The sequence below is a fragment of the Sciurus vulgaris genome (assembly GCF_902686455.1).
Source record: "Sciurus vulgaris genome assembly, chromosome: 8".
NCBI classification, from domain to species: Eukaryota; Metazoa; Chordata; class Mammalia; order Rodentia; family Sciuridae; genus Sciurus; species Sciurus vulgaris.
In genome coordinates this window covers 148361469-148388672 of record NC_136468.1, presented here as the reverse complement: position 1 = coordinate 148388672, position 27204 = coordinate 148361469, and the positions used below count along the sequence as shown (strand labels likewise).

The 27204-nt window shown below is 68.1% G+C and overlaps 1 protein-coding gene across 1 annotated transcript in view; it reads left to right on the top strand.

Annotated features, from left to right (window-relative positions):
* NCOR2 (nuclear receptor corepressor 2) overlaps positions 1-27204 on the top strand; it is a 99083-nt gene that overhangs the window by 62946 nt on the left and 8933 nt on the right. The window contains 20 exon segments of the mRNA XM_079150438.1: positions 3112-3259; positions 5088-5138; positions 5778-6390; positions 11670-11790; positions 12545-12695; positions 15157-15318; positions 16211-16347; positions 16793-16895; positions 17100-17204; positions 17391-17494; positions 19834-19984; positions 21714-21854; positions 22115-22198; positions 22676-22974; positions 23944-24298; positions 24921-25142; positions 25532-25783; positions 26047-26290; positions 26292-26431; positions 26508-26697. Coding sequence (XP_079006564.1) covers positions 3112-3259; positions 5088-5138; positions 5778-6390; positions 11670-11790; positions 12545-12695; positions 15157-15318; positions 16211-16347; positions 16793-16895; positions 17100-17204; positions 17391-17494; positions 19834-19984; positions 21714-21854; positions 22115-22198; positions 22676-22974; positions 23944-24298; positions 24921-25142; positions 25532-25783; positions 26047-26290; positions 26292-26431; positions 26508-26697 — 3773 coding nt within the window.

The following is a 27204-nucleotide window of genomic DNA, read 5'->3' as shown; positions in this document are numbered from 1 at the left end:
GCCCTCCTGACCTCGCCATCCAGTGCCCCCGTGGGAGGGAAGCCCAGCTCTGGGGAAGCAGGGCCCAGCAGGGGCAGGAGGTCCAGTGTTCCCGCCCGGGGCAGTGCCAGACGGCCTCCCAGGGCCAGGCTGCCTCCACAGCTGTTGCTGGGAGTTGAGGACCATTCAGGAGGCCGCAGCTCCTGCTCCTCCTCCGCCCCCTGCCTCCCTCTTGCCTCTGACTTCTTGGACCTGTGTGATGAGCATCTTCACCATTTTAGAGCTGGGGAAAGAGGCTCGGCCAGGCCCAGGCCCGCTGGCAACTGAATTGGGGCGTGAGCCCCAGCTGAGATGCGCTTTTATCCCCAGGCGGCACGTTTGCCCGCGACTGTGTAGGCTGGAGAGGGTCCCCTCCACCCTGGCTCTCTTCCTTGCCCCATTTGGCTGGGTTTGAAGTTGTGTGACATGTTCTGGGCAGCTGGTGTGCTGAATGTAACTGCTGAGGCCCAGAGAGGGTGAGCAGGTCACACAGCACGTGGTAGCCAGCCAGGGGTATCCTCACCCATCACAACGTCCTGAAGCCCCACACGGAGCTTGAGGGCACCCGTCCCAGCCCTCCTGAGGGGGTTCTTCGGGAACCACGTGTGCCGCTGGCTCCAGGCCAAGGGGAAGGGGTCCCACGTTTCTGGCACTTCCACTCAGGCAGAGCTCCATGCCCCTACTCTCCAGGCCAGGGCCTGAGCGTTGCCCTGCAAGTGGGCTTCAGGCAGGCCCTGGTCTCCTGCGTCCTCTGGACTGCAGAGCAGCTGAGGGCGTGGAAGCCCCGCTGAGTGGGGAGAGGGGTGGATTCTGGGCAGTGTGTATACCAGGGTCAGGAGTCAGCGATGGTCAGCATAGGACCAGCCCAGGGGAGAGGGTGGCCTTGAGCCCTCCTGGGAACAGCATCCCTCTGCCTGCCCCCTCCTGCCCTGCTCCCTGGCTCTCGCCATCCCCTCCCCGCGTTTCTGCCTGCACTGCAGCTGCCCACCCTCCTCCAGGCTTGTGAACCTGGCCACGGGGCTGCTGCCAGCCCGGCCCGGCCTTCCAGGTTTGCCCAGGGGCCCCTTCACCTGGGAGGCCTTTCAGAGAGGCAGGCGGGCCACGGGGTCTGAAGCGGGCGAACAGAGCTGGCCTGGGGAGCACCCAGCACCTGCAGCCTGCCCGCGCACAGTGGGCGCCTCGCCCAACCTCCACTCAGGCTGCTGAGGCGCTGCATGCAGCACCCACGCAGCCAGGCCCAGCCTCCTGACCCTCAGCTGTCCATCACCCGCCTGCGGCCAGGCCTCAGGGACCCCTAGCAAGGGTCTCATGTCTCCGGGACAGTGTGCCGGCTGGGCGAACTGTTCTGCCAGCCCATGGGGTGCCCGTGCCCAACACTGCCCGGGCAGCGGCCACCCGCTGCTCCAGCCCAGCGCTCGCCCAAGTCTGTCTGCTGGAGACAGACCAGGGAGGAAGGGGCCCCAGCTGCCCACAGCCCACACGCCATGACCCGCTTGTGCCAGGGCCCTCCCGGAGGGGCTGGGTGGGCAGGCTGAGGCCAGGCTGGGGCCTGTGCAGGCAGCAGAGCTGGGCATCCCCGTAATGGGGCTGCGGCCAAGCGCCAGTGACGACCACTCCGACTAAGGGGCAGGGCTCAGCCCTGTTCCTCTGGTTCTCGCGGCCGCCACTCCGGGGGACCTGCTTCACTCAGGAGGGGGACAAGGTGGCAAGGGATCCCACTCTGGCCGCAGGGACGTCTGGAGCATGGCCCCTGCTCCCAAGTTCTGCCTCCAGCTGGCCGGCGCTGCCAGGCCTAGGGCCCCAGGGGCAGTTAGTTCCCTAGACACCTAAGAGCCTCCAGCTGGGTGGCCTGACGTGTGGGAACCTGGGCCTCTGCTGGTCGGGATGGCCGGGCCTGCACCTGGGTCTCCACCACCGTGGCCTCCGTCCATCTCCTAGGACGTCGGTCACGCTGGGCTCAGGGCCACCACGCAGTCAGTCACCCTGACTGATTGTGTCCACAGAGACCCCTCTTCCAAATAGAGGCCCGCTTCAAGGTCCGCTGGACACGATTTTGGGACACTAGTAGCCCCGCGCGGGGCCTCACGAGCTGTCGGTAGCTCTGTCCTCTTTCTCGGAGACCCAGAGGGCTCAGGCTGTGTCCCTTCTGTCACCACAGGCTGCATAGGCATCCTGTTGGGACACAGTCCACTCCCAGGGAGTCCCTGGCCTCCGGGTCCCAGCACCCTGTGCCTCCACACACGCCCAGAGTTGCTGACCACCCTGAAGCCAGGCGTGGCGAGCTGTAGGCAGGTGCTTCCGGGCCCTCCTGGCTTGGTGTGGGGAGCCGTCCCTCCAGGGGAGGAACACGGGTGGGAGCTGTCCCCAAGCAGTTTAGTGGCTCCCCACGCCTGGAGGGCCGGGACCTGGCTCTGTGTGGGGGTGGGTCGTGGCACGCGCAGCAGAGGCTTTGTCTTGCGAGCGCTTTCTGCTCCTCCATTGGGCCCACTTGTGGACCCCAGGGCCTTTGTGTGTGCACCTCCCCAGGCCAGTCTCCCGGATCCGAGGCCGGCCATTCCCTTTCTACTCACCTCAATTCCCGTGCGGACTCCCTGCAGAATCCCTCCCTGACCATCCTCTCCACTGGGACCCTCAGCCCCGTGCCCTCTTGACCCAGCTGACCCTTTTGTGGCTGCGCCAGCACCTGAGTGTTCTGGGGTTTGCATGATGCTTCCAACGGCCAGCCTGAGGGCAGCCACCGTATGTCAGTCCCCGCAGCAGGCCCGGGGCTTTGGGTGCCAGGTCCTTGGCTCCACGCTGGCCGCCCCGAACCCCTCACTGATGGCGCTCACAGGTCTCCTGGGGCGTCGGGCCGGGGCCGTCCTGGGTCCTCAGCCACGCACGGCGCAGCCGGGGCTGTGCCCAGGGCATATCGAGGACAAGTGGAAGAATAAAGCCCCGGGTAAAAATAGCCACTGGCATGTGTGGCCACTGAGTGGAAAGGGGCAGGTGCCCAGCTCCTGTCCCTTGCAGCTGCGGCCAGGCCTCGGGCATGGGGAGTCCCCGGGCGGACAGCCCTGGCCGTGGCCCTGACCCTGCTGTCCGGTGCCCCAGGAGAAGGAGAGGAATGCCCGGAGGAAGAAGAAGAAAGCCCCGGCCGCAGCCAGCGAGGAGGCGGCCTTCCCGCCCGTGGTGGAGGACGAGGAGATGGAGGCCTCGGGTGCCAGTGGGAACGAGGAGGAGATGGCGGAGGAGGCCGAAGGTGAGGCTGGGCCGGGGAAGGGGCCTCCTCCTCCAGGGCCCCGGCCAGTGGGTGGCGGTGGCGGGCGGGAGGGCACTGCTTGGACTAGTGCCGGGCCTGTACCAGCGCCTGTCCTGGAGGAGGCCGAGGCCGTGGTCTGGGTGGGCGCCGTGGCAGAGGTGGCGGTGTGGACGGCGGGCGGCCTCGCATACTCGGGGTGGGTTTGGCCAGGACAGTGTCACACCACCTCAGTGGCAGAGGGGCCCATGGGACTCGTTGCCGCTCCTGGCCTGACACCTGGCTCCGCCCGTCGGCTGGGCCCCTCGGCTCCAGGCCATGGACCCCTGCCAGCCCTTGGGTCCTGCTCAGGGCCCCGCCTGCTGCCCCCTGGCCCTTCCTGTTGCTCTCGCCTCCGTGCCTGCATCAAATCTCCCAGGCTCCACCTGCCCAGGGAAGCACAGTGCCAGCCAGGCCCCAGCTCAGCCTGTCATCCCCCAGCGGAGCCCAGCTTCCAGGCTGGACGTCAGGTCCTTGGGCTGTGGTAGTCCCGGGCTGGGGGTGGGTCAGGGACAGGTTCTGGCCGCATCGCCTGCTCTGGGTCTCCAGCCCGGGTGGCCTGCATCTTGAGGAAGGCCAGGGCTGCCACTCCCTCTCTTGGGCCTGGGTCTGTAGCCAGGGGGAGGAGAGGGAGGGCTGGCCCCTTCCCCGAGTCCTGCCCGCTGTCCGTGGTGGCCGGCCAGGCTGGTGGGGAGCGAACCGCACCACCAGGGAGGGGGTGGGGGCTGGGGGCCGGTCCGCCAGAGTCAAGGCTTCTCTGACACCTCGGGGTCCCCACGGACAGCAGTCCCAGGAGGCCTGATCAGCCTGGCACCCAGGGGCGACGGCTGAGGAAGGAGCTGGGTGGGGCTGAGGTTGCCCACAGAACCTTCCAGAAGACCCAGCCGCCCGTGGCGCTGTGCAGCCCCTGGTGGGATGGGGGATGCTCGGCCAAGCCCTCTCCCAGTACTCTGGTGGCCCTGGTGCCACAGTGCACAGAAGTGTCTTGTCCCAGGTGGGGATGAGGAGGCATGGAGGCCGTCCTCAGCAGAGCGGCCCCTGGGCCTTGCTGGAGGTGCCGGTTCTCAGCCCCACCCGGCAGCTGCTGGACCCCCTCCACGGCCTTCAGACGGCCTCCTCAGAGCAGCGAGGGACAGAGTTGAGAGGGTTGGCCACTTGTCCATGGGACCCGAGTCCGCCTTCCTGTGGTAGGGGGTCACCAGGCAGGGCAGGAAGTCCAGTGGTCAGGGACACGTGTGGCCAGGCCCAGCACTCCTGTGCCTTGCTGCGAGGCCTTGGCTACTCAACTAACCTCCGTACTGAGAGCGCTGACTCTCCTGATTTTGGAAGTCGCTGAGGTCAGTTGTCACATGTGACAGGCTTCCAGTGGGGCTCAGGATGGTCCCGGGCACATGCCCGAGTTCCTCCCCCGGTGTCTTTTCTGGAAGGGCCTGTCCTGCTCTGGCCCTGAGAGGCTGAGGGAAAGCGGGGCCAGCAGGTGAAAGGAGCCTCGGGCTTGGCTGCAGCAGCCCCTGCCGGCCCGTCTCTGCAGGCCGCACCCTGGGGTTGTGGAGCTGGACGCAGGAAGGGCTCCAGAGGGCTTGAACCGTGCTGCCCATCCTGTGTGGCATCACCAGTTGGCCGGGGACAGGCGCTGGACCTGCCCTGTGGGCTGCTGGTGACCAGCAACCTGGGGAGGGCACACAGGTCGGAGGTGAGCGTGTGGGGAGGGCATTGTGGCCAGTGGAGCTGCTGGGGTGCCCAGTGCCTGCCGCCGGCTGCCCTCTTCTGACTCTCCCCTCGCTCCCTCTAGCTGTGCCCGCCACTGGCAGTGAGGTGTCCCGAGGGGAATGCAGCGGCCCAGGTAGGGATGTGGCTGGCCCACAGGGGCGGGCGGGCAGCGGGAGCCTGTGGTCACTGCCCTCTGCCAGAGACCCCTCTGAGGCCTGCCTATTCCTGGCAGGCACTGCCCTGCCACCCCCGAGCCCCCTTCTATGCCACGTCTGCCCTGCTGTCCCTGGCCTGCTCCTGCCACGGCCTGCCTGGCTAGGGCTTGCCTGGGGACCCTGCCTGGCTTGGCCCCGGACTCTCAGGTGTCCGCGTTTTACAGAGAAGGGGCATCGAGGCTCCCGAGCCAGGCTGGAGCCCAGGCCTCACCCTGCTCTGCACACTGGGTGGGTGTCCCATGGCCCCCTGGTGCACACGGATCCCCTTGCATGTCACCACTGGTGACCGTGGTACTCAGCAGGCACTGCCCTCCCAGGGTCCCTGTGGGTGACAGCGAGCGGGCTGGGCTCGGAGAGCCTGAGACCCTTCAGAACCAGGGCCTACGCCCACGGCCGCCTCGCCTGGCTTGGCATAGGCAGTGGAGTGGGCTTGGCGGGCCGCGGCGGCAGGGTCGGCATGGTCACCTGGGGAGGGCAGGCCGTGCAGGGCCTGGCTGGGCTGAGGCTGGGCCGGCCCGCACCCCAGGCCCCTCTGCTCACCCTGCCCTTCTGCACAGCCGCCGTCACCACCGGCTCCGACACAGAGAGCGTCCCCTCTCCACGCGCTGAGGCTGCCAAGGACCTGGGGCAGAATGGGCCCCAAGCCCCACCTGCCCTGGGTACCGAGGGGACGCCTGCCGAGCCGCCCACCCCTCCACCTGAGGACGCCCTGGCCCCTGCCCAGCCTGCCCCAGCCGTGGACGCCAGCGGCCCCCCCACGCCCCCACCAGCTCCCTCGTCACCCACTGCGCCCCCTCCTGTGGCCCCCGAGGAGGAGAAGGAGGAGGAGACCACCGCGGCTCCCCCAGCGGAGGAGGGGGAGGAAGAGAAGCCCCCTGCAGCTGAGGAGTCCGAGGGGGACGCAGGGAAGATGGAAGAGTCTGGGTCGGTGCCCGAGGAGCCCGTCCAGGGCGACCGCAAGGAGGAGGCTGAGGAGGAAGACCCGGACAAGGCCCGGGGTGCAGAGGCCAGCTCGGAGGCTGTGCCCGCGGGGCCACTCAAGGCGGAGAAGAAGGAGGGCGGGAGTGGCAGAGCCCCTGCCAGGGCCTCGGGCGCCCCCCAGGACAGCGACTCCAGCGCCACGTGCAGCGCAGACGAGGCAGATGAGCCCGAGGGAGGAGACAAGCACCGGTGAGTAGGAGGGCCATGGGCAGCTATGGGGGGAGAGCATGCCAAGCACAAGCGTTGGCTGCCCCCGCTGGCACCAGAGAGTGCCTGGGACATGGCAGCTTGAAGCAGCGGAAACATCCTCTTGGCTCCGAGGTCCACATCCAGGCCCTGGCAGGACCGGCCCCTCTGATGGCCCGGCCGGAGGAGCCGGCCTGATGGCCCGCGCTGGTGGCTGCCTGCAGCCTGGCCTGCCGCTCGTGGCTCTGCTCTTGGCCTGCATTGGGCATGGCTCCTCCGGCTGTCCAGGGTCTTAAGGGACGCCAGGCCCTTGTCCCGCCCCACTGAGCATGCCCCACCTTGACCTTCCTGGTTTCCTAACGATCAGGGGTACAGACACCGTGAGGACTTGAGCATCAGGGGACCCCTCTGCCCTGTTGGTGGTGGCAGTGGCGGGTGGCGGGTGGCTGCCTGACTCATGCAGGGTGCAGTAGGGACTCCAGTGCCCGGGAGCTCTCTGAGTGCGGTCAAGCTGGTGTCCCAGGGTGGTGGCGGGCGCCACGTTGGTGGCAGCCAGGTCATGGAAGGCACGGGTTCAGGAGCGCCAGGCCGCTCCTCCCATCAGCCCCAGCTCTGGGCTCAGCAGGCCGAGGGCCCTCGAAGGCAACTGGACCACGCTCCTTCCTGTCTCACTGCCCTCTGCGCGTGGGCACCCTCCCTGGCCTGGCAGGTGCTGACCCTCAAGGCCAGTGCAGAGCCCCGCCATCCACCCGAGCCAGGGCCTGGGAGCCCTGCCCGCGTCAGGACTCCAGGGGAACCGGTCCCAGGAGGCAGGCGGGTCCTCCTATTGTGCCTGAAAGCAGTGTGGCTGTTCTCTGCCCCAGAGTCTCGGAAAGTTCTGGGCCGAGCGAGGGAGGAAATGCTGACCTTCAGCTCGACGGGCTTTTCCACGGCCGTGATTCACCCTGGGCGTGTCCGGGGGCCTAGGCAGTTTGGCAAGGAGGTCCTCCCGGGACTCTGGGGCCCCTTCGTTCCTCAACAGGAGGTGGCCCATGCTGTCCTCCGCCTCTGCGCCTGGGTCCCTGGGGCCTCCACAGACAGGACCCTTTTGCTCATGGGGCCCCATGGTCTGCTGTAGCCCTCAGCTGGGCACAGACCTGGCGGGTTCCTGAGGGCACCAAGTCCCTAAGCCTCTGCTCCCTGGCGCAACCTGGAAAACAGGGCTCACGGCCGTGCTTGCCAGGGGCAGCTGCCGGCCTGTCCAGGGAGCAGTGAGGCCCGTGGCCCCTGCCCGGCCCTGCTGCCTGAGCTCAGAGCCTTGGGAACGCGCTCTGCTGGGCGGGAGGGCGCTGGGCTGCAGGTAGCCTGCTGATGGGCGGCCTCCTGGAGGCTGTGTGGGGCACCCGAGGCCTTCCCAGGCTGAAGGCGGGGGGTGGCGTCCCTGAGCCTGTGCTCCACGGGTGCTGTCTGTCAGCCCCCCCGTCCTCGGACAGCCCCGCCAGGGACGCGGCCTTCCCTGCTGCAGTGGATCTGGCAGCCGTCCACCTTCCTGCCTGATGTCCAGCGTTCAGCCCCAGGGAGCAGGAACCCTGGGCTGGGAGTCAGGACACCTGGCTGGTCACACCCTGTGTGACCGGACTAGTCCCCGCCTGGGGGCCTGCCTTGCCCTCTCGGCGAGTGGGTCTGGACTTGGGCCAGCCTGCGGCCTCTTCCTGGCTGGCAGCCCGCCATCCCTCCTCCGCCAGCCGTGACCACGCAGGCCAGGCGGGCGCCGGAGGACGCAGGCGAGATGCGTCAGAGCACGCCCTCAGCCAGGGCCTCCCAGGAAGAGCTGAGCTGTTGGGCCCGCGCGACCCCAGGGTCCTGGAGACCCTCCCGCACCTCGCTCCCGCCGGCGGGCCGGCCTGGTGGGCTCTGCACCTGGATGGCTGCACCACCATCGCCCCGGCCCAGTGACTCCGAGAGAAAGGTCTTCCTCTGCGTCCCCGTCTGCTGTCGTCCTGCTGGACAACCTGGGCGGCGGCTCCGGCGGCAGGGCCGCGCTGCCCGCCCTCCTGAGCCCGCTTCCTGGAGCAGGGCCTGGCGGCTGCCTGGCATGGAAAGGCCCCTTCCTCGGTTTCCCATCTGCACGTTGGGCAAAGCTGCCCTCCTGGGCGCTCACTGCTGGCCCGTCTGAGTCAGTGACCACAGCTGCCTGCCGGGCAGCACAAGGGGGCTGCGTGCAGCTGCAGTGTCTGGGCCCAGAACCCGGAAAGGTCGTGGCAGCAGTGCAGTGCCTAGACACCGTAGCGGTCACCCGCAAGCAGCAGCGCGAGGAAGCGAGGTCACTGTAGAGGACACGGTGGGGGAGATGGGGCCCTCAGGAGTGCCTCTCCTAAGAGCTGACCTTGCAGGTGGCTGGAGTCCTTAGTGTGAGGGAGGCCAGTGGGCAGGAGGGACGACCATGCAAAGGCCCTGTGGCTGACGAGTTTGCATTCAGTGGACGGTGAGGAGCACAGGGCAGCGGGTAGGTGCAGGGAGGACGTGGAGCATCGGAGTCGGAAGCTAGAGACTGACCTCGGGGCTCAGGGGGCTTGCCACTCACAGGCCAACCCAATGACCGGGGACTCTGATCCGGTCCCAGGAGGCCGGGAGGCAATGGCACCGCCCAGTGCTCCTCATCGGTGCGCCCTGGCCTCCACTGTGGCCTCCTTGGGCATCAGGCCTCCTGCCCAGTGGTCCTCTCCTGTGGCACGCTTAGCCCCAGGGAATTTGCAGGGAACCCTCCGCTGCAGGGCCGGGCTGGTGGGCTGCACCTGCTGGCCGCGTGCTCCATGCCAGCCCCAGAGCCCTGGCCCCACCCAGCCTCCAGGGAGGAGGCTAAAAGCACCATCTTCCCTGGGAGAAAAGGAGAGCAGAGAAGGAGCCAGCGGGAGGTGGGGAGGCCAGGAGTGCCAGCCTCCAGCCTCCAGCCTCCACCCGCTTCCACTGCACCGCGTCCCCCAGGCCTTCCACCCCCAGGCTCCCCACGGCTTTGAACCCAGACCCTTGTGCGGGATTCTGCCCTCTCTGCCCCTAGAGGTCTGGGGTCGGGAGGCCCCTGGGAATCTGGAGGGCTGTCCTGGGCCAGTCCCCTCCTCCCACCTCACTGTGGGCTGGGGCTCAGAAAGAAGGCTCTGGGCCTCCGGTGTCCCCGGGGGACCTGCTGGAGGCTGGAGAGGCAGCCCCCTCCGCCGCCCTGTGACACCACCTGGGAGGGGCCTCTGCCTGACTGCCCTCGCTCTCCGTTCTCGTGCATCACGAGCCCCAGCGCGCTCCGCTGCCACCATCCTGACAGTCACCTCTGCTGTGCGGAGCCCTGGCTGGCGGCTGGCGTGGGGGTGACCTTGCTGCTGCTGCACTTGCTGTCTCGACCGTGCGGTGCAGTCCTCTCTAGTGCGTTCTGGAGCCGCAGCGCATCTCCCCCACCCCTGGAAGAAGCCCGTCCCCAGCCCCTGGCAGCTACTGACTGCATCCGCGCCCCCGTGGCTGGCCTCTGCTCTTGGGAGGCTCAGCCACGTGGTGGCAGGTGGCAGTGCCCGTTCCTTCGGGCACCCTGGTGCCCCCTTGCGCTCACGGGCATTCCCACACTCCCCCGTTCCTTCCTGGTTTTCTGGGGGGGCAGGGCCACAAGGCCCCGCAGGTGCTGGCCAGTGCCCCTCTGCTGCGCGTCCTCAGCCTGGCTTTTGCTTTCTGGCCGTCGGGAGTTTGCCGCGGACAGTTGTGGACACCTTTGTGCGGACACGTGTCTGTCCCTGGAGCACACACCGGGGTGGGGTTGCTGGGTGAGGGATGGCTGTGGGGTCAGCCCTTGGAGCAGCTGCCAGGCTCTTTTCCCCAGTGGCCGCCGGTTTAAAGGCAGGAGGTGAACGAGCCCCCCGGGGCCGGGCAGCTGGCTGGGGTGCAGGACTGGCGGTCGCATGCCATTCGGACCCAGGTTGGGGTGCCTGCCTCAGCCCAGGCAGCAGAGCCAGGCAGGGCTGGCAGCCGGCGGAGCTGGACAGGCAGAGTGGGCAAGGGGGGCGGAGGAGAGCGGGAGGGACGAGGAGGCTGGCGTCCGTGTGGGGTCGGGGTGACCTTCCTTTGTCCGGCCCCACCTGTGTGCCGCGGGCAGCTGCTGCAGCCTCACCAGGTCTGCCTGCCTTTCCCGCTCAGCCGAGCGTGCAGCAGATGCGGGCAGGAGGCTGGTACCCACAGGGCTGGCCTGTCACGTGCCCGTGTTCCTGCCGCAGCAGAGTGGAGAGGGGCTTCCACAGCGGGCGTGCGCCTCTCCATCTGCCGCGGGGCCATGCTCCACGGGGGCTGGGTGGCACCAGCCGCGTCCTAACCAGGACTCCCGTTGAGGCCTCCGCCTGGGAGGCTGTGGCCCCTGCCTTGCCCCTGCCCAGGGCAGGCTGTGCCTCAAGGACATGCAGGATCCTGGGACCCACCCTGGTCTGGCCTCCCAGTGGACCCTAGACCCCAGGCGGCCGCCCTCTCCCTCGTGCCCTGCCCAGGGCCGGACGTGCTCTGCGCTCCGCAGTCACAGATGTTCTGGGGGCCCCGGCTGCAGGGGGCGCGGCAGCCCTGGGGAGCCACAGGGCATCTTGTGCTGGGCCTCTTGGAAACCTGAGGAGGTGACGGCCTCTGAGCAGCTGGGGAGCCACCAAACAGCAGATGCAGGGACGGTCACCACGGCGGAAGGGCAGGCGGTGTGCAGCCCTGCCAGCCGTCCGCACGCCCCCCGGGCTCGCTTCTCTGACGCCCGTGCGGTTGGCGGGCAGGAGAGGGTCCAGCAGCCGCTCCCGCCACCTGCCGCCAGTAAGCACAGTCGGCTGGGCTCCGTGCCCAGGGCCCGTCCTGGCACCGAGCTGCTCAGGTCTGGGTGGTACATGACCTCCACTGAGGCCCTTCATCACCCTCGGCCTTGATCTGCCAGCGCCTTTGGCTTTCCCGTGGCCCACGTGGTGTGGTTGCTGAGTCTGGGCTCCTGACCAGGCTGCTGGCCAGGCCTTTCTTCCTGGCCTCTGGGCTGGTCATTGGCCCTGGTGAGGCCTGCATGGAGCAGAGAAGTGCCTCCTTCTGGCTGGCCAATTCCTCAGGAGAACAGTGGGCATTGGCTGGGTGGCACTGGACATTGGTCCCTCTCAGGGATTCTCTGGCCAGTCCCTCCCCACCCCATCACCCAGGGCTGAGGTGAAAAGCCATGGGGACAGGAGAGCCGCCTTCCCTGGGACTCCAGCTGAGAGCAGGCGTGGCAGCCCACAGCGAGGGCCCCACGTGGCCTGACACCTGCCTCCCCTCAGGCTGCTGTCCCCGAGGCCCCGTCTCCTCACCCCGACCAGTGACCCCAGGGCCAACACGTCACCCCAGAAGCCACTGGACCTGAAGCAGCTGAAGCAGCGGGCGGCCGCCATCCCCCCCATTGTGAGTGCCTGCCCGGGGCTCCCCGGGAGCCCATCCGACCTTGACTTCCCGTCCCAGCAGGGGGCCTGGCTGGGTTGCAGCCCGGCCTGCTGGAGCTGCACCTGCAGCCAGCTCTTCCCGCTCCTGTTTCCTGAAGAGACCCCCAGGGAGTGGAGGCGGAATGGCTGGAGGAAGCTCCGGGCTGGGGGCGCTGAAGGAGGCGGAGAGTGCAGCCTGTGGGTCTTCCTGCTGCGACCCCAGCACCCTGGGGCTGGCTGCGGCCTCCTCCTTCCGAGGACCTCCTGAGGCCCGGGCCAGTCTGGGGAGGCAGGAAGCAGCCCTGTGTCTCGGCCAGAGAAATGTGGGAGCCCCCCTAGTTCCACCCTAGGGCCCTTCAGGAGCCTCCGCCCCGGACATTCTCCTGGCCAGGCCTGTGGGCCTTCAGAGGCGTCCCTTCCAAGAGATGGCCCCTCCTCCCAGGTGCATGGGTGGGGGTGGGGGCTCCAGCCCCCTGGCAGGGCCGCAGGTCAGCCTTTATGAGTGTCGGTCCTGGGCATGCTAGGCCACACACCGCTCCCCGGGTCAGCACTGTCCTCCTCCCGGCCCGGTCTTTGTGCGATTTGGGTCTCAGGGAGGCAGCGAACTAGGGCCCTTCTGTCGGAGCAGGTGCCAACCCGTGCCCCTCTGGGCTGATTCCAGGCTGGCACATGCAGGCCACTTGCTGACCTGTCACCTTGGACACTGTAAGGATGCTCACTTCTGCCTTCTTCCCCAGCAGGTCACCAAGGTCCACGAGCCACCCCGGGAGGACCCGGCGCCCCCCACCCCGCAGCACCTGCCTCTGGAGCGCGACAGCCCCCCGCAGCCCTGCGGCAGCCCGCGAGGCTGTGGCAGCAGGAGCCCCGCGCCCCCCCGCGAGCAGGAGGGTGAGTGCGCGGTGTAAGCCAGGTCTGCTGTGAAGTGGCGGGCCGGCCAGGGCCCGTGGCTCCTCTGCGTGGGTGTGGGCTGGCCCACCCTAATCGCTACGGGCCAGTCGGGCCCTGGTGGCCCTCAGGGGAGCCGTCTCCATGTGACCTCTACACTCAGTTTTCCAAAGCACTGCGCTAGTTCAAAACTACCAGCCTGTACATGGGTGTGACTCAGTCCACACGTGGTCCTCCAGAACCACAGACCAGGTGCCCGGCCAGCAGGAGAGGGTATCCCCGGCTCTTGCCTGACCTTTGTTCCAGGCTGAGGTGGCTGGCCCCACTGGGGAGCCGAGGGCAAGTCCCCAGCCATGCCATCACCACCAAGGCAAGGTCAGAGCCTGAGGCCTGCTTACCTTGCTCTGCCGTGTTCCGCACGGGACATAACGCATCCAGAGTCCTCCCCAGACCGTCCCCCTCACATACGCATGCCGTAGGTGCTGCCCTTTGACGTGGGCTGGCACAGGTGCTGTGACTGGCCCCCGAGTTGCGCCTGCTGGCCACTCCAGGGTCAGAAGCAGCAGCCCCCAGGCTGGTCTCTGGACCAGCACGCTGCGACTGGGACCACCGCCCACTGCCCCTCCCTCACCTCGGTCATATCATCTCCCCAGGAAGCCCTGCTTGCCCTTGGCCATGGACGAGGGCTTGGGTCCCTGTGAGGAGGGATGGGCTGCCCTGGGCCAGGGTGCCGGGTGTAACTCGGTTGCTCTAGGAGGACATTCCAGACTCAGGACAGCAGCCTGGGGAGAGCTGTGTATCCCAGTCAGGGGCCTGGGCAGCTCGGCCGGTGTCAGCTCTGAACAGGCTGGAACCCTGGAGGCCTGCCAGGACCAGCTGGGCTGGGTCACAGGCCCCTCCAGGGGAAAGTGGGCCAGCAGGGTTTTGTGCTGACGCCTGGCCCTCCGGGGGCTCGGGCCTCTGCCGCGCTGTTTCCTGGGGGGACAGCACAGTCTCTTTGCGTCTGTAGTCCTGACTGCAGCTCAGCCCCCCGGACCCTCTTGTCTCTCAGGAAGCAAGTCCCCAGCCCCTGGCCCTGTGCAGAGCAGCTCAGCCAGGCTAGGTCCCAGCTCTCTGTGACCTGCCAGCCTGGCCTGGCCCAGGTTTCCCTCCAGCCCTGGGCCTCCTCCCCAGCCCCCTCCGCTGGACGAGGGTGTACGTCCAGGGTGTTTTCGGAATCTGCTGGCCTGGGGCAGGCCTGCAGGGGCGCCTCCACCAGGATGGGCTCCACACCAAGTCACTCCGTGCCTGCTGCCCCCCGGGCACAGGCTCAGGGACACTGCCTGTCCTAGGAAGAGGCTGCCCCTCACAGGCTGTGCCTACAGCAGGCACTGCCTGTTCACCTCTGCCCTCTCCCGCCGTGCCCCAGTGGGCCTTCAGGACCACCTTCAGTTGGAGAGCTGGCCCAGGAGATAGCGCCTCCCTGCCAGGCCCGCCCCAGCGCCTCGGTCATTCCCACAGGGCGTCCCCACGCCCCCTCTGGACCAGGTGTCTCCCTCAGCGTTGGTCTGGAGCTTCCGCCAAGGGCGTGAGGCCCGTGGGAGGACACTTGAGGCAGTCTGGGCCCTAGGGCCCCTGGCCATGTCCAAGGGCACTGCCAGGCCTGCAGATTGAGGGTCACCATGACTGCTCTTCCTATGGACAGGAGGGAAGGCCTTGGCTGCAGCCCACCCCCCTGGCCTCAAAGTTCCCGCCTGGCCCCTGGGCCTCAGTTTTCCCGTCTGTGACCACGGACCGTCACTGTGGGCCCCGGGGAGCCCCATGTGGTTACCTGTGCTGATGCTAAGTGACGGCCCGTGGGAGGCCCTGGAGGGCTCACCTCCTGTCACCACACACCCCACATGGGTTCTGACCTGCCGCTGGCTGGCTGGGGACCTCAGTGACGTCTGCTGATGGTACCTGGGTCTCAGTCTGGCATGCCTGCAGGACCTGGCGGGGCCTGGGCTGGGCTGGGCATGTGCTGGCATTTGTTCAGCAGGTGGCGGGCCCTGCCACGTTGCCGCTCGGGTCGGGACCCATCTGCTTGACCCCGCTGGCGCATCCTGGGCAGTGCCCTCCATGGGGTAGCACAGAGTGACTTCTCGGGCCGCGGGCAGCAGCCCTGAGCGAGGGGCAGCATTGGGGCACCCAGGTGGGGCTGGGCCTACCAGGCCCTCTGGCTCCCTGGCCTTGGTCCTGTGCCCACAGGGTCCCCAGAGCCAGCAGCCCTTCCTGTGCCCAGAGCTTCCCTCTGGTCTCGAGGGCAGCCCAGTCCTGAGACGTCCCACGTGTCACAGGGACATAGCAGCATCCCGGATGCAGATGCGAAGGTGTCCTGCAGGAGCCCCAGCCATCTCAGGCCCATTCTGCTGGGCTGGCGGCCAGGGTCGTGGGATCCCAGGGACAGCTGGGAACCACCTGACCTCCTGCCTCATGCCCTCCACAGAGAAGCCTGCATTTTTCCCAACCTTCGCGGCCGAGGGCCAGAAGTTGCCTGCAGAGCCCCCTTGCTGGACCTCGGGCCTGCCCTTCCCTGTGCCCCCTCGGGAGGTGATCAAGGCCTCCCCGCATGCCCCAGACCCCTCAGCCTTCGCCTATGCGCCACCGGGTGAGTACGCAGTCCACCTTGGGCTTCTGTGCTGACACGCTCCTCAGCACGGGCTCCGTCATCGGGCACTGGCTGTTTGCCCTGGTCCTGAACCACGTGGGGAAGGTTTGAGGGTCAGGGCCAGCTGGAGGGGTGACCTGTGTGGTGGCTGGGAGGACGTGTCTCCGAGCTTTGGGGTGCCCACAGGGGTGGGACCAATCTGGCAGGTCAGGAGGCCACCAGAGGTACCGGAGCCAGCAGGGGCAGGCGAGGCAGGGTCCGCATCCCACGAGGGGCTTGGAGCCAGAGAATCAGCTGGTGGGGGCCCCTGGAACGGGCTGGGGGCTTCTTTGGGCCGTTTGTTACGAGTTGGGTCCACAAGTCCCTGCCAGCAGTGCCAGGCACAGCCAGCGGCCACAGGCTGACCTGAGCTGAGGAGGCCCTCGGACGAGCGGCCAGGGGTGGGAGGAGCGGGGCCGGCCGCCAGGCACGGCACGTGTGCCAAGGTCGGAGTCAGGAAGGATCCCGGGGAGCTCAGGCAGCCAGCAGGCCACCGTGGGCCGGGGAAGGGGACAGCCAGGGAACAGTCCGGGGTGACTGTCCGGAAGGCAGTGGGCAGCCCTGACGGTTCCTAGCAGGTGCGGGTGGGAATCCATGCACCTGGAAGATCCCTTTGGCTCTTGCGAGGGCAGCAGACTCCCAAGGGCCAGCTGACAGGGAGTCCCAGGGAGCCCAAGCGGGAGCCGAGCGGTCAGCCCAGGGCCAAGCAGCTCGGGGGCCAAGGGAGGCTCAATGGGTGGCGGCGCAGGCAGAGGACTCGTCCCGGGGTCAGAGGCCTGTGCAGAGGGCACTGCAGCAGGAAAGGCAGAGGGTCCAGGGCTCGTGGGCCCCACAACGGATGTGTGCCCCGCAGGTCACCCGCTGCCCCTGGGCCTCCATGACAGCGCCCGGCCAGTTCTGCCACGCCCTGCCACCGTCTGCAACCCACCGCCCCTCATCTCCTCCAGGCACCCTGGCGTCCTCGAGAGGCACTTGGCTGCCTCCTCCCAGGTGAGGACGGGAGCCCAAGCGCACCCCCTGGAGCCCGGCTGCCCGTCTGTCTGGGCCCCTGGGCCCGCCGCGTCGGGGAGCCCTGGACACCTGGGACCTGGGCGGTCACCACAGAGGGCAGGCCAGAGCAGGGGTCCTGGACCACACTGCGGCCTCAGGCCGGTGACTCGGGCCGCACCGCCCTTCCCGCTGGTGGAGAGTGGAGTAGGAGGGTGTCCCTGGGTGAGCACACGGGTGTGGCTTTCTGCCCGTCACCTCGCTGGCCTGTCCCCTCATGTGGTGTCCACTTGGCCCGGCTGCTTCTGCACACCATGTCCTTCAGACTGCACCAGGGAGCAGAGGGAGGCCGGGAAGTGACGCTGGCCTGGTGCAGTCACGCAGGTGCGTGGCAGGGTGGACGGCAGCGCTCTGACGCAGGGCCCCTGTGACCCCCCCTGCCCTGCAGGGAGTGTCTGTCCAGCTCCACGTCCCATACTCGGAGCACGCCAAGGCCCCCGTGGGCCCCGTCGGCGTGGGGCTGCCTCTCACCGTGGACCCCAAGAAGCTGGGTGAGGACCTGGGCCCGCGTCTGTGGCCCTACAGAGGGCGAGGGAAGGCGCCAGGGGCTGGGGACTCCAGGAAGCAACGGAGAGCTGGCAGTCCTGAGAGGGAGCGAGGGAGGGCGTCTCGTGGGCAAGGGGCTCCAGGTAGCAGTGGGGACTCATCCCAGGGTGCCCAGTGCTCACCTGCCCACCCCTCCTGCTGGTCTGCAGCACCCTTCAGTGCAGTAAAGCAGGAGCAGCTGTCCCCACGGGGCCAGGCTGGTCCCCCTGAGAACCTGGGAGCACCTACAGCCCAGGAGATGTCTGTGCTGAGAGGTGAGGTGCTGGCCCCAGGCCACCCCGCCCAGGTCCCTGGCATCTGCCCCGGGCCCCCTCCCGCCCAGGTCCCCGGCATCTGCCCCGGGCCCCCTCCCGCCCAGGTCCCCGGCATCTGCCCTGGGCCACCCCACCCTGGCCTGGGCGGGGCCTGCAGCCACCGAGGGCCCTCGTGCTGTCTTGCAGGGACAGCCCTGGGCTCGGTCCCAGGCGGGAGCATCACCAGAGGCATCCCCAGCACACGGGTGCCCTCCGAGAGCCCCAGCACCTACCGGGGCTCCATCACCCACGTAGGTACCCTGGCAAGGCGTGAGGGGCGGCCAGCCTCCTGGGGCATGGGCGTCATCTGGTCTGCGTTGTGGGGAGCATGCATGGCAGAGGGGGCGGCTCTGGACAAGGCGCCTGCGCGGGGCCCTCTGAATCAGTGAAGTCCTGTGGCTGAGCAGGCCTGGCTCCGGAGTCCCCTTAGCCGGCCAGTTGGGGGGCCACGTGTCAGCCAGGCCAGGCAGGAGCCCCAGGAACAGCGGGCGCGAGGGCACGTGGTGGCCTCTGGTGCCTGCTGGGAGCAGCAGAGCTGGGTTTGTGCCAGCCGGCCCAGCCCTGGCGTGAATGCCGGGGGACGGGGGCGTGCGCACATCCCGTCACGTACCCGGCACGTGCACGCAGTCGGTGGAACTGTGGCCACCAGGTGGGCATGGCACCCTTCAGTGCTGTGCCTCTGAAACCCGTGGGTTTGAGACCACAGCGGCACGTGGGCCCCAGCTCGGCTGCTCTCGGGGCCCCTCCCTGGCTCGGTTTCCCCCGTGGTGTGCGTCTTCATGAAGCCTCGGGGGTTCGAGGTCAAGGTTGACACTCCTGGCCTGCCCCTGCCACGCGTCCAGGCAGCCAGGACCTCACCTCCTGGCCACGCCCGCCCCCTCAGTTGACTGGCCGAGTGGCAGCTGCCAGAACCTACGAGGCAGGTGAGGTTGGGAGGGGCACTGGCCGGCGGGGAGCACCTCACCCCGGGCCAGTTTGGCTGCCCGAGGCCTCCTGAGGCCACCCTGCTCCTGGACCTGCTTGGTCCTTCCCGCACCTGGGGGCAGTACCAAGAGGCCTTGCAGTAGGCAGAGGCATCTGTGTTCCAAGGACTTCGTCCACGGCCCACCCCAGACAGAGCCAGCAGCCCAGCTGCGTCCCCGTCCCCCACCCTGCCGTGGCGTGCACGTGAAGCCCTGGTTCCACAGCAGCCTGTCCATCAGGTGTCCTGCTGCATGGGAAGCCACGGAGCTCCTGGCACAGGGCTGCTCTGCCCCGAGACACAGGGACAGGTACACTCAGGCCAGCGGCCCTGGAAGGGCCTTTCCTGCCTGGAGGTCAGATCCCCCACAGGATCCACGTGTTGAACTGCCACCTGGCCTGAGGTCCCCCGCGCCTCTGCCCCTCCTGTGCAGCCTCTGCCTGGGTGGCTGGCGGAGCCGCAGAGTTCAGGGGTATTGCTCTCTCCTCGCAGACCAGGGTCCGGGGTCCACGCTCAGGGCTCACCAGGTGCTCCCGCCCCCGGGTGCATGCCTCAGCGGAGTCCAGCAGGAGACTCAGTTTCCCAGCTCAGGGCCTGGCACACAGTAGGACTCCACGTCACTGAATCTCTTCCTGAGATCACAGAAGATAGAGGGAGCTGTGGATCTGGGGACACCTTGTCTGTGCCAGGTGCCTTTGAGAGTTGCAGATAGTCCAGTCTTCATTTTGTAGATGTGCAAGCTGGGACCCAGAGAGGCGAGGTGACTTGACAAAGGTCACATAGCAGCTGGGTGGTAAAGTTTGATCCCCAAAGAGCTGGTTGCAGAGCTGCGTCCTAACAGGTCCACTGTGTTCCCAGAAGTTGCCAAGGCAGGAGGCCCCCCAGCAACCTGCTCTCTGCTTGAGCAGATCCTGAAGGGCTCACTCCCTTTGAAGGAGTGGTTCTCAGATGGGGGACAGTCTTACCACCAGGCGACATTGGAGATACTTGTGATTGTCACGGCTTGGGGACAGACTCGGGAGTGTGAATCAGTGGGCCAGGCCAAGGATACTACAAGCATTCTCCAAGGCCTGGGACGGCCCCAAGCTGTCACCAGCCCGACACCACTGGTGCCAAGATCGGGGAGCCCAAGAGCAGTTTCTCACCGGCCCCGCAGAGCCCGGTCCTGGTTCTGGAAACCAGGTGTTGGCGTGGGAAGGACCCAGGCAGGAGCGGAGTCCCCCGCCCAGCCCTCTGAGGACTGCTGACCAAGGCTCCGAGACCAGGGACGGGTGGGAGCCCTCCAGGCCAGGCCCCATGTCGCCCCTTAGCCAGGCAGCCCGGGCAAAGCCCCCGACCCCCAGCCTCGGTTTCCCCATCTGAAGCAGCACGGTGGCCACCTCCAGCTCGGCCATTTTCAGGACTGCGGGTGTCGGTATGGTGTCGGACAGGCTGTTGTCACCTGGCAGCCCTGGGTCAGCGAGACACCAGGTTCTGGTACTGTCTTGCTCTGTGCTCCTGTCCTGGTGGGCTCTGTCCCTTCATAGAGAACACATGTGTGTCGCACATGTGCCCTGGTGGGCTTGTGCACGTGTGCATACATGTGGCTGGGGCCACGGGGGTCTTGTGCTCAGGTCTCTGTCCCTGCAGGGCACCCCAGCTGATGTCCTGTACAAGGGCACCATCACCAGGATCATCGGTGAGGACAGCCCGAGTCGCCTGGACCGGGCCCGGGAAGACAGCCTGCCCAAGGGCCACGTCATCTATGAAGGCAAGAAGGGCCACGTCCTGTCCTACGAGGGTGAGTGAGGCCCACAGCCTCCCCTCCTCCCTGGTTGCAGGGGTCCCTGGTGCCCAGGACGGACAGCTGGTGGGAGAGGAGTGGGCTGAGAGCTGAGGAGTGGGCTGGGAGCCCATGCCAGGGCTGGGGACGGAGCGGGGACTGGACCGGACCACGTCCCACCAGTTAGCTCTTGGGACGCCACACCAGAGGGAACCAGAGGCCCTGGTTGATCTGAGCTGTGGGGAGCTGTCCCTCCCTGAGGTTCACCAGACCGCGGGCCCTGCCTCTAGTTGGTCAGGAAGGCAGTATCCCCCATGGTGGAGTCAGAGGGCAGCCGTGCCTTTGAACGAGCCAAGCAGAGGCCACACCCTCCCATCTGCCTCCTGTGGCTGAGCTGGGTGTCAGAGATGGGTGCACCCTCACCTGGCCCTTCCACGGGCACCCATGGGCCCTCGGGAGATGGGCAGCCCGGACCAGGGGAGAAGGGTGCTTGCCCTGGGTGTGGCTCCCTGGGCAGAGAGGGTGGAGTGGCCCAGTTGCCCAGTCTAAAGGGTAGTGACCTCCCTGTCCCTGCAGGTGTGCAAATCAGGTAAGGGTTGACCTGGGCTCCCTCGCCCAGTGCCCAGTTCTTTACTACTCAGGAGGACTGTGGTCGGCCTATGGGGGGAAGAGTCCTGGGCTCCTGGGCTCCTGGGCTCCTGGGCTCCCGGGCACCCTGCCAGGCCCAGCCCTGCACCTGCAAACCCTCGCTCCCATCAGCTGTGAAGGCGGAGGCTGGCGTGACCCCAGCCCAGGGGCCCTGCCCTGCCTCGGCTCCTCCAGCCCCTCCATCTCCAGGTCTGGAACCAGGGAGCCCTGGGCGCTGGGGGCGGGAAAAGGGCTCATGACGGGGTATTTCCTAGGAGCCCTGGCCCCTCCGGCTGCCGCTGCCTGTGCCTGGCAGGCCCTCCCCGCTCCTGGGCAGCGGGGGGCTGGGGACAAGCTACAGCTGCCTCCTGAGTGCCAGCCGAGTCCTCAGGCGGCACTTGTGGGCTGACAGGCTGGCGTCAGGGTGGGGTCCAGGCCCCCGTGGCCCGCAGCTTGTCCTCCCAGGGCTGATGAACAGCTGCGGGCAGCAGAGGCCGCTGGCTGCCACCCCTTCTTATCTGAGCCCTGCAGGGCAGAGGCCAGCCGTCCCCTGCCCCCGCTGGCCCGCTCTAGGGCCACTTTCAGTCCGACCACACGGCGGGGGGGGGGGGGGCGGTAGGGCTGTGGCCCTGACCTTGCCCCTGACACCCTGGACTCAGGACCCAGGGAGCCCTTGTGCCAGGCTTCTGTGCAGACGCTGCCCTGCCTGGCCGGGAGCCGGCTCTTCTGGGCTGTTCCTGGCCGGGAGGGGCCACCTCTCTATGCCGCAGTGTCCAGGGCACACGCCTGTGCATGCCTGGCTGTGCTGTGCCAGGGCCACGTGGGGCCGCTGGGCGGGTGCCCTGTGGGCAGGCCTCTCCGGCAGGCTCACGCTCGCTGGCCTCATCTGCACACGTGTGTGCGCGTCGCGCCTTGGTGCCTGTGCGTGTGGGCACAGACACCTGGCCCCTTGCCAGCGTAAGAGTCCGAGGGCCGGAGCTGGCCGCGGACAGCACCTCTGCCTCCACCCGAGCCCCCGGGAAGCGTGGGCGCTGGTGTCGGGCCCGGGGGTCTCAGCCAGCCGGCTGTCCGCCTCGTCCGCGGGGCCGGCTCCTCACTGTGCCTTCTGTCTGCTCCCCAGGTGGCATGTCTGTGTCCCAGTGCTCCAAGGAGGACGGCCGGAGCAGCTCGGGGCCACCCCACGAGACGGCCGCCCCCAAGCGCACCTACGACGTGATGGAGGGCCGGGTGGGCAGAGCCATCCCCTCAGCAGGCATCGAGGGTGGGTCCTGGCCCGCTGCCTACCCAGGGGCACGAGCATAGGGCCCTCCACCTGCCCCGGGCTTCCGGGCTCCCTGCAGGCAGGCGGTGGGGCGCCGGGCCTGATTCAGACAGCTGAGTCTGGGGTCCCGGACTCGCCCTGGCATGCGAGGCCCGAGAGTGGGCACGTGCCCACTGGGTCCCGTGTCACCCTTTGCGTCGTGGGGCCGTGGTCACAGACCCTCTTCCTGGCCCGCGTGACGCATGCCCTCTCCCGCCCAGGTCTCATGGGCCGGGCCATCCCTCCTGAGCGGCACAGCCCCCACCTCAAGGAGCAGCACCACAGCCGAGGCTCCATCACGCAAGGTACGGCCTCCGCGCCTCCTGGATTCCGGCCGGGGGCAGGCCTGGCAGGCGCCTTGGCCGGGGGCAGTGGGGTGGGAGGCATGGCAGCTCCTTCTGGGTGCCCGCCACGAGCAGGGCGGCTGGTCTGCATCCCTCACGGCCAGGGAGGTGGCTTGGTGGGACCTCAGGGCCTGCGCGACTCCTGCAGCTCTGATGCTAGCACTTTTTTGGGGTCTGGAGGTAGCTTCCAGGCCTGGCCCTGGCCGACAGGTGCTCCTCTGAGCCCTGCTGCTGTCCTCGACGACACATGCCATGCGTGTGTAGCTAGCGTTCTGCTTTCGGACAAGAAACGAGACCCAGAGGTCAAGCCACGTGCCCCAGGTCCCACGGGAGCATTTGGACTCAGGCAGTCTGGCCGGCCCTGGTGGCTGGCGGCCCCAGGCTGGGCCGGGCAGGGTGGCCGGCAGGTGCTGAGGGTCGGCCCCTCCGCCTGGGCAGGGATCCCACGGTCCTACGTGGAGGCCCAGGAGGACTACCTGCGCCGGGAGGCCAAGCTCCTGAAGCGCGAGGGCACGCCGCCGCCACCCCCACCGCCGCCGCGGGACCTGGCCGAGGCCTACAAGACCCGGCCCTTGGAGGCCCTGGGCCCCCTGAAGCTGAAGCCGGCCCAGGAGGGCCTGGTGGCCACCGTGAAGGAAGCGGGCCGCTCCATCCACGAGATCCCCCGCGAGGAGCTGCGGCGCACGCCCGAGCTGCCCCTGGCCCCACGGCCGCTCAAGGAGGGCTCCATCACACAGGTGCGGCCCCGGCGGGCGGGGCCTGGGCGTCGGGCAGCCATGGGCTTTTCCTTACTGTCCCCACTTTATTGGTGACTAGCCGAGGTTCAGAGGAATCAAGGAACTCGCCCAGGGTCACATGAACTGAACACAGACTCTAAAACCTAAACCGAGTCCTGCAAGGTGCAGACTCAGCCAGTGGGGAGGACCTGCTCTGTGGCGAAAGGACTCGGTGCTGCCCCTGCGGGCCACTGTCCCTCCCCTGGTCAGAGGTGGCCCAGTGTGCAGCTGGCAGGACTGGGGAGGGCGTGTCGGGAGGGGCTCACCAGGTGGTGCAGGCTCCCAGGGCCTCCGTGAGCTATCCCTGGGCGAGGATGTCCAGGCCCTGGGGACCGCAGGGCAGCAGGAAGGCCATCAAATGTGAGGGCAGCGATTGGCTCTCGGCTTCTGGGCAGTTGGGGGCCACTGGAGTGGGTCACCACGTGTCCAGCTTAGGCCGGCTGATTCTAGCACATTCTCTTAGAGCCAGACCCGCCCCCTGCCCCGTGAGACTGGTTAAAACGTTGCTGAGTGAACCTGCCGAGACGGCAGGGCCGCTCCCAGGACACCTGTCCCTGTCCACCATCGGCTCCACTGCCGTCCTCCCGGCCCACAGAATAAACGTGAACCTTGTCCCTGAGCTCAGTGTCCAGGGCCATGGCTTGGGACAGTGGGAGAGCCCCCGGCCATGGAGGGTCCCTGTTGGCCAGAGAAGCTTTGGCCCGCATGGGCGGGGCTCTTTCCAGGACCGCCCAGGGCCAGCAGACCATCCACCCCTTGCCCGGGGTAGGATTCACTGACCGCTGAGCCTTCTGCCCCTTCCCGCAGCCCCCAGGTATGCTGGCCAGGGTGAGGCCAGGCGGGGGCAGGCAGGACGCAGGTGTCCCTCCCGGGGTGGGCAAGGCCCTCTGGGCCAGCTCGCGCCAAGCAGGGAGCCCACTGTCTCCCCAGGGCACCCCACTGAAGTACGACTCGGGCGCGTCCTCCGCCGGCACCAAGAAGCACGACGTGCGCTCCATCATCGGCAGCCCTGGCCGCACCTTCCCACCGGTGCACCCGCTGGATGTGATGGCAGATGCCCGGGTGCTGGAGCGTGCCTGCTACGAGGAGAGCCTGAAGGGCCGGCCGGGCACCGTGGGCAGCGCCGGGGGCTCCATCACCCGCGGGGCCCCGGTCATTGTGCCTGAGCTGGGCAAGCCGCGGCAGAGCCCCCTGGCCTACGAGGACCACGGGGCGCCCTTCGCCAGCCACCTGCCCCGCGGCTCACCTGTGACCACCCGGGAGCCCACACCACGCCTGCAGGAAGGTGAGCGAGACGGGGTGGCAGGTGGCTCCCACCCAGCTCCTGCCTGTCCAGCGGCCGCTTCTCATTGCCACAGCCCCAGGGTGCTTCCCGCCTCTCCTGGCTGCTGTTTCCAACAGCATCTCTCTGCTGGGTCCTCACGCCGGGCCTTTGCATGTGCCGACCCCTCTGCCTTCCCATCTGTGCTTCACTGGCCCCTGGTCAGCCCCCAGGCTCTGTTCATGTCCTCCGGGAGACTGATTCCCGGCCCCTGTTGGTTCTGATCAAGTCTGTTTCATCCTGAGCATCCACTGCTCCCACCTCCTTGGTCCTCCACGGCTCTATCGTCTGTCTTCCACCTCCAACACCAGCTCTGTGGGCTTAGGACGTTTGTCCCTGGGCCTCCAGCTCTCTGACACTGCTGGGCGCCAAGCAGAGGCCACACGGGGACCCTTAGGTGGACTGAACAGGGAACCGAGGCATGAGAGGACATGGGGAATTGTCTGAAGGGATTCAAAGGTGGCAGGGGGCCAGAGGCCGAGGCCCGTGAGGGGCCCCGTGACGGCCCTGGACGCTGGCCTCCATCCGTGCCCGCGGCTGGAAGGACGGGTCCGTGGGGCCGGAGCCACCGTGCCTGTCTTTGCAGGCAGCCTGTCCTCCAGCAAGGCGTCCCAGGACCGGAAACTGACCTCGACGCCCCGAGAGGTGGCCAAGAGCCCACACAGCACAGTGCCCGAGCAACACCCACACCCCATTTCGCCCTACGAGCACCTTCTGCGGGGTGTGAGCGGCGTGGACCTATACCGAGGGCACATCCCACTGGCCTTCGACCCCACCTCCATACCCCGCGGGATCCCTCTGGAAGCAGGTGACTGGACCCGGGACCCCAGCCCTGGGAGGCAGAACACAGGTCGGGGCTCAGCAGCCGGACTCCCTGGTGGGGACCTTGAGGCCCAGAGGAGGAGAGGTCCTTTGTGGGAAGGGCTGGGCTCAGGGCAGCTGGTGAGGGAAGAGCTAGGCTCCGGCCCGCCACCAGCCATCTTTCCTGTGGCCGGCGGGAAGCCTTCCTTCTGCAGGGATGCGTCCCTGGGGTGCCGGCGAGCTTTTTCTGAGGCCCACCTGGGGCATGTCAGTCGGGGTGCCAAGTGACCGGCTTTAGCCTGCGGCTCCTTCTGGGGGACCCAGCACCCTGCAGAAGGGCTGGCGCTGCCACAGTGGACGCTGGCGCACCCGGTGACCTGGGTCCCTGCCCCGCAGCCGCTGCCTACTACCTGCCCCGGCACCTGGCCCCCAACCCCACGTACCCACACCTGTACCCACCGTACCTCATCCGCGGCTACCCGGACACGGCGGCGCTGGAGAACCGCCAGACCATCATCAACGACTACATCACCTCGCAGCAGATGCACCACAACGCCGCCAGCGCCATGGCCCAGCGCGCCGACATGCTGCGGGGCCTCTCACCCCGGGAGTCCTCGCTGGCACTCAATTACGCCGCTGGCCCGCGAGGTGAGAGCCCGGTGGCACCCGTGCCTGAGTCATGCCTGGGGCATGCATGCGCATGACCCCTAGACGGGGTCCTCAACTGGGGACGCCAGGGACACCAGAGGCCAGGCCCTGCTGAGGTGGCAGGGCCTGGGAGCAGAGCCCACGTGCAGGGCCCGGCCCTCCAGGGTGGTGCTGCGGGCCCAGCATGCCTGGGATGGGGTCTGCGGGCAGGTCTGCCCGCCGTCGCCAACCCCTCCCCTGCGCTACCGCTCCCTGTCCCCCAGGCATCATTGACCTGTCCCAAGTGCCACACCTGCCTGTGCTGGTGCCCCCGACACCAGGCACCCCTGCGGCTGCTGTGGACCGCCTGGCCTACCTGCCCACGGCGCCCGCGCCCTTCAGCAGCCGGCACAGCGGCTCCCCGCTGTCCCCAGGTATCGGGTGTCCCCAGGGCCCTGGGCACAGCAGCGGGGAGCCCGCCTCAGCCACTGGTGGACAGGGCCGGCCTCCCCGGCCGGGGCTGAATCTGGCCTTGGGTTCCAGGAGCTGCCTTGACCAAGCCCGCGGGCGCAGCCTCGTCGGAGCGGGAGCGGGACCGGGATCGCGAGCGGGACAAGTCCGTCCTCACGTCCACGGCGACGGTGGAGCACGCGCCCATCTGGAGACCCGGTAGGGCGCGGACCCAGGCCCCGGGGTCCTCGGGGGCCTCCTGTGGCCGTGCCCTCTGACCGCAGCCTGTGCCCAGGTACCGAGCAGAGCAGCAGCAGCAGCGGCGGCAGCGGCGGCCGCCCCGCCTCCCACCCCCACCCCCACCAGCTCTCGCCCATCTCCCCCCGGACGCAGGACGCCCTGCAGCAGAGGCCCAGCGTGCTGCACAACACGGGCCCGAAGGGCAGCACCGCCACCCTGGAGTCCAGCACGCCCACGGTCCTGAGGTGTGGCCCTGCTGGGTGCTGGGCAGGGAATGGCCAGGGCAGGAGGCCCTGGTGGGCACTCGGCGGGCGGGTGGTGGGTCTGAAGGAGGACGTGCACGCGGCAGGCGGGCAGGGACGAGGGTCGGGGTGGAGGAGGTGCGGGCAGAGGTCACTCAGCACGGGCTGGCCCGTGGGCTGACGGGGGGGTGGTGCTGGGAGTGGGGGGAGGGGTGACTTGAAGAGCAGGCCACAGGAGTGGGTCGGGAAGGACGGGCGCACCGCCCTGTGCTCGCGGGTCTGCTCAGCCAGGAGTTGTGGTGCCCTGGTCGGTCCTGCTGGCTGCTGTTTGTCAGGGTCTGGAACGAGTGCCTGGCATTCAGTAGGTGCATAATTACAAACAGCAACTGGAATGGTGCAGGGAGTGGATGGGGCAGGTGGGGCTGCGCCAGTCCTGCGGGTGGCCAGGAGGGAATGTGATGTCCCTGGGTCAGGGTTGTGGGTGAGGGGTGGCTCCTGGCCAACCCGCCT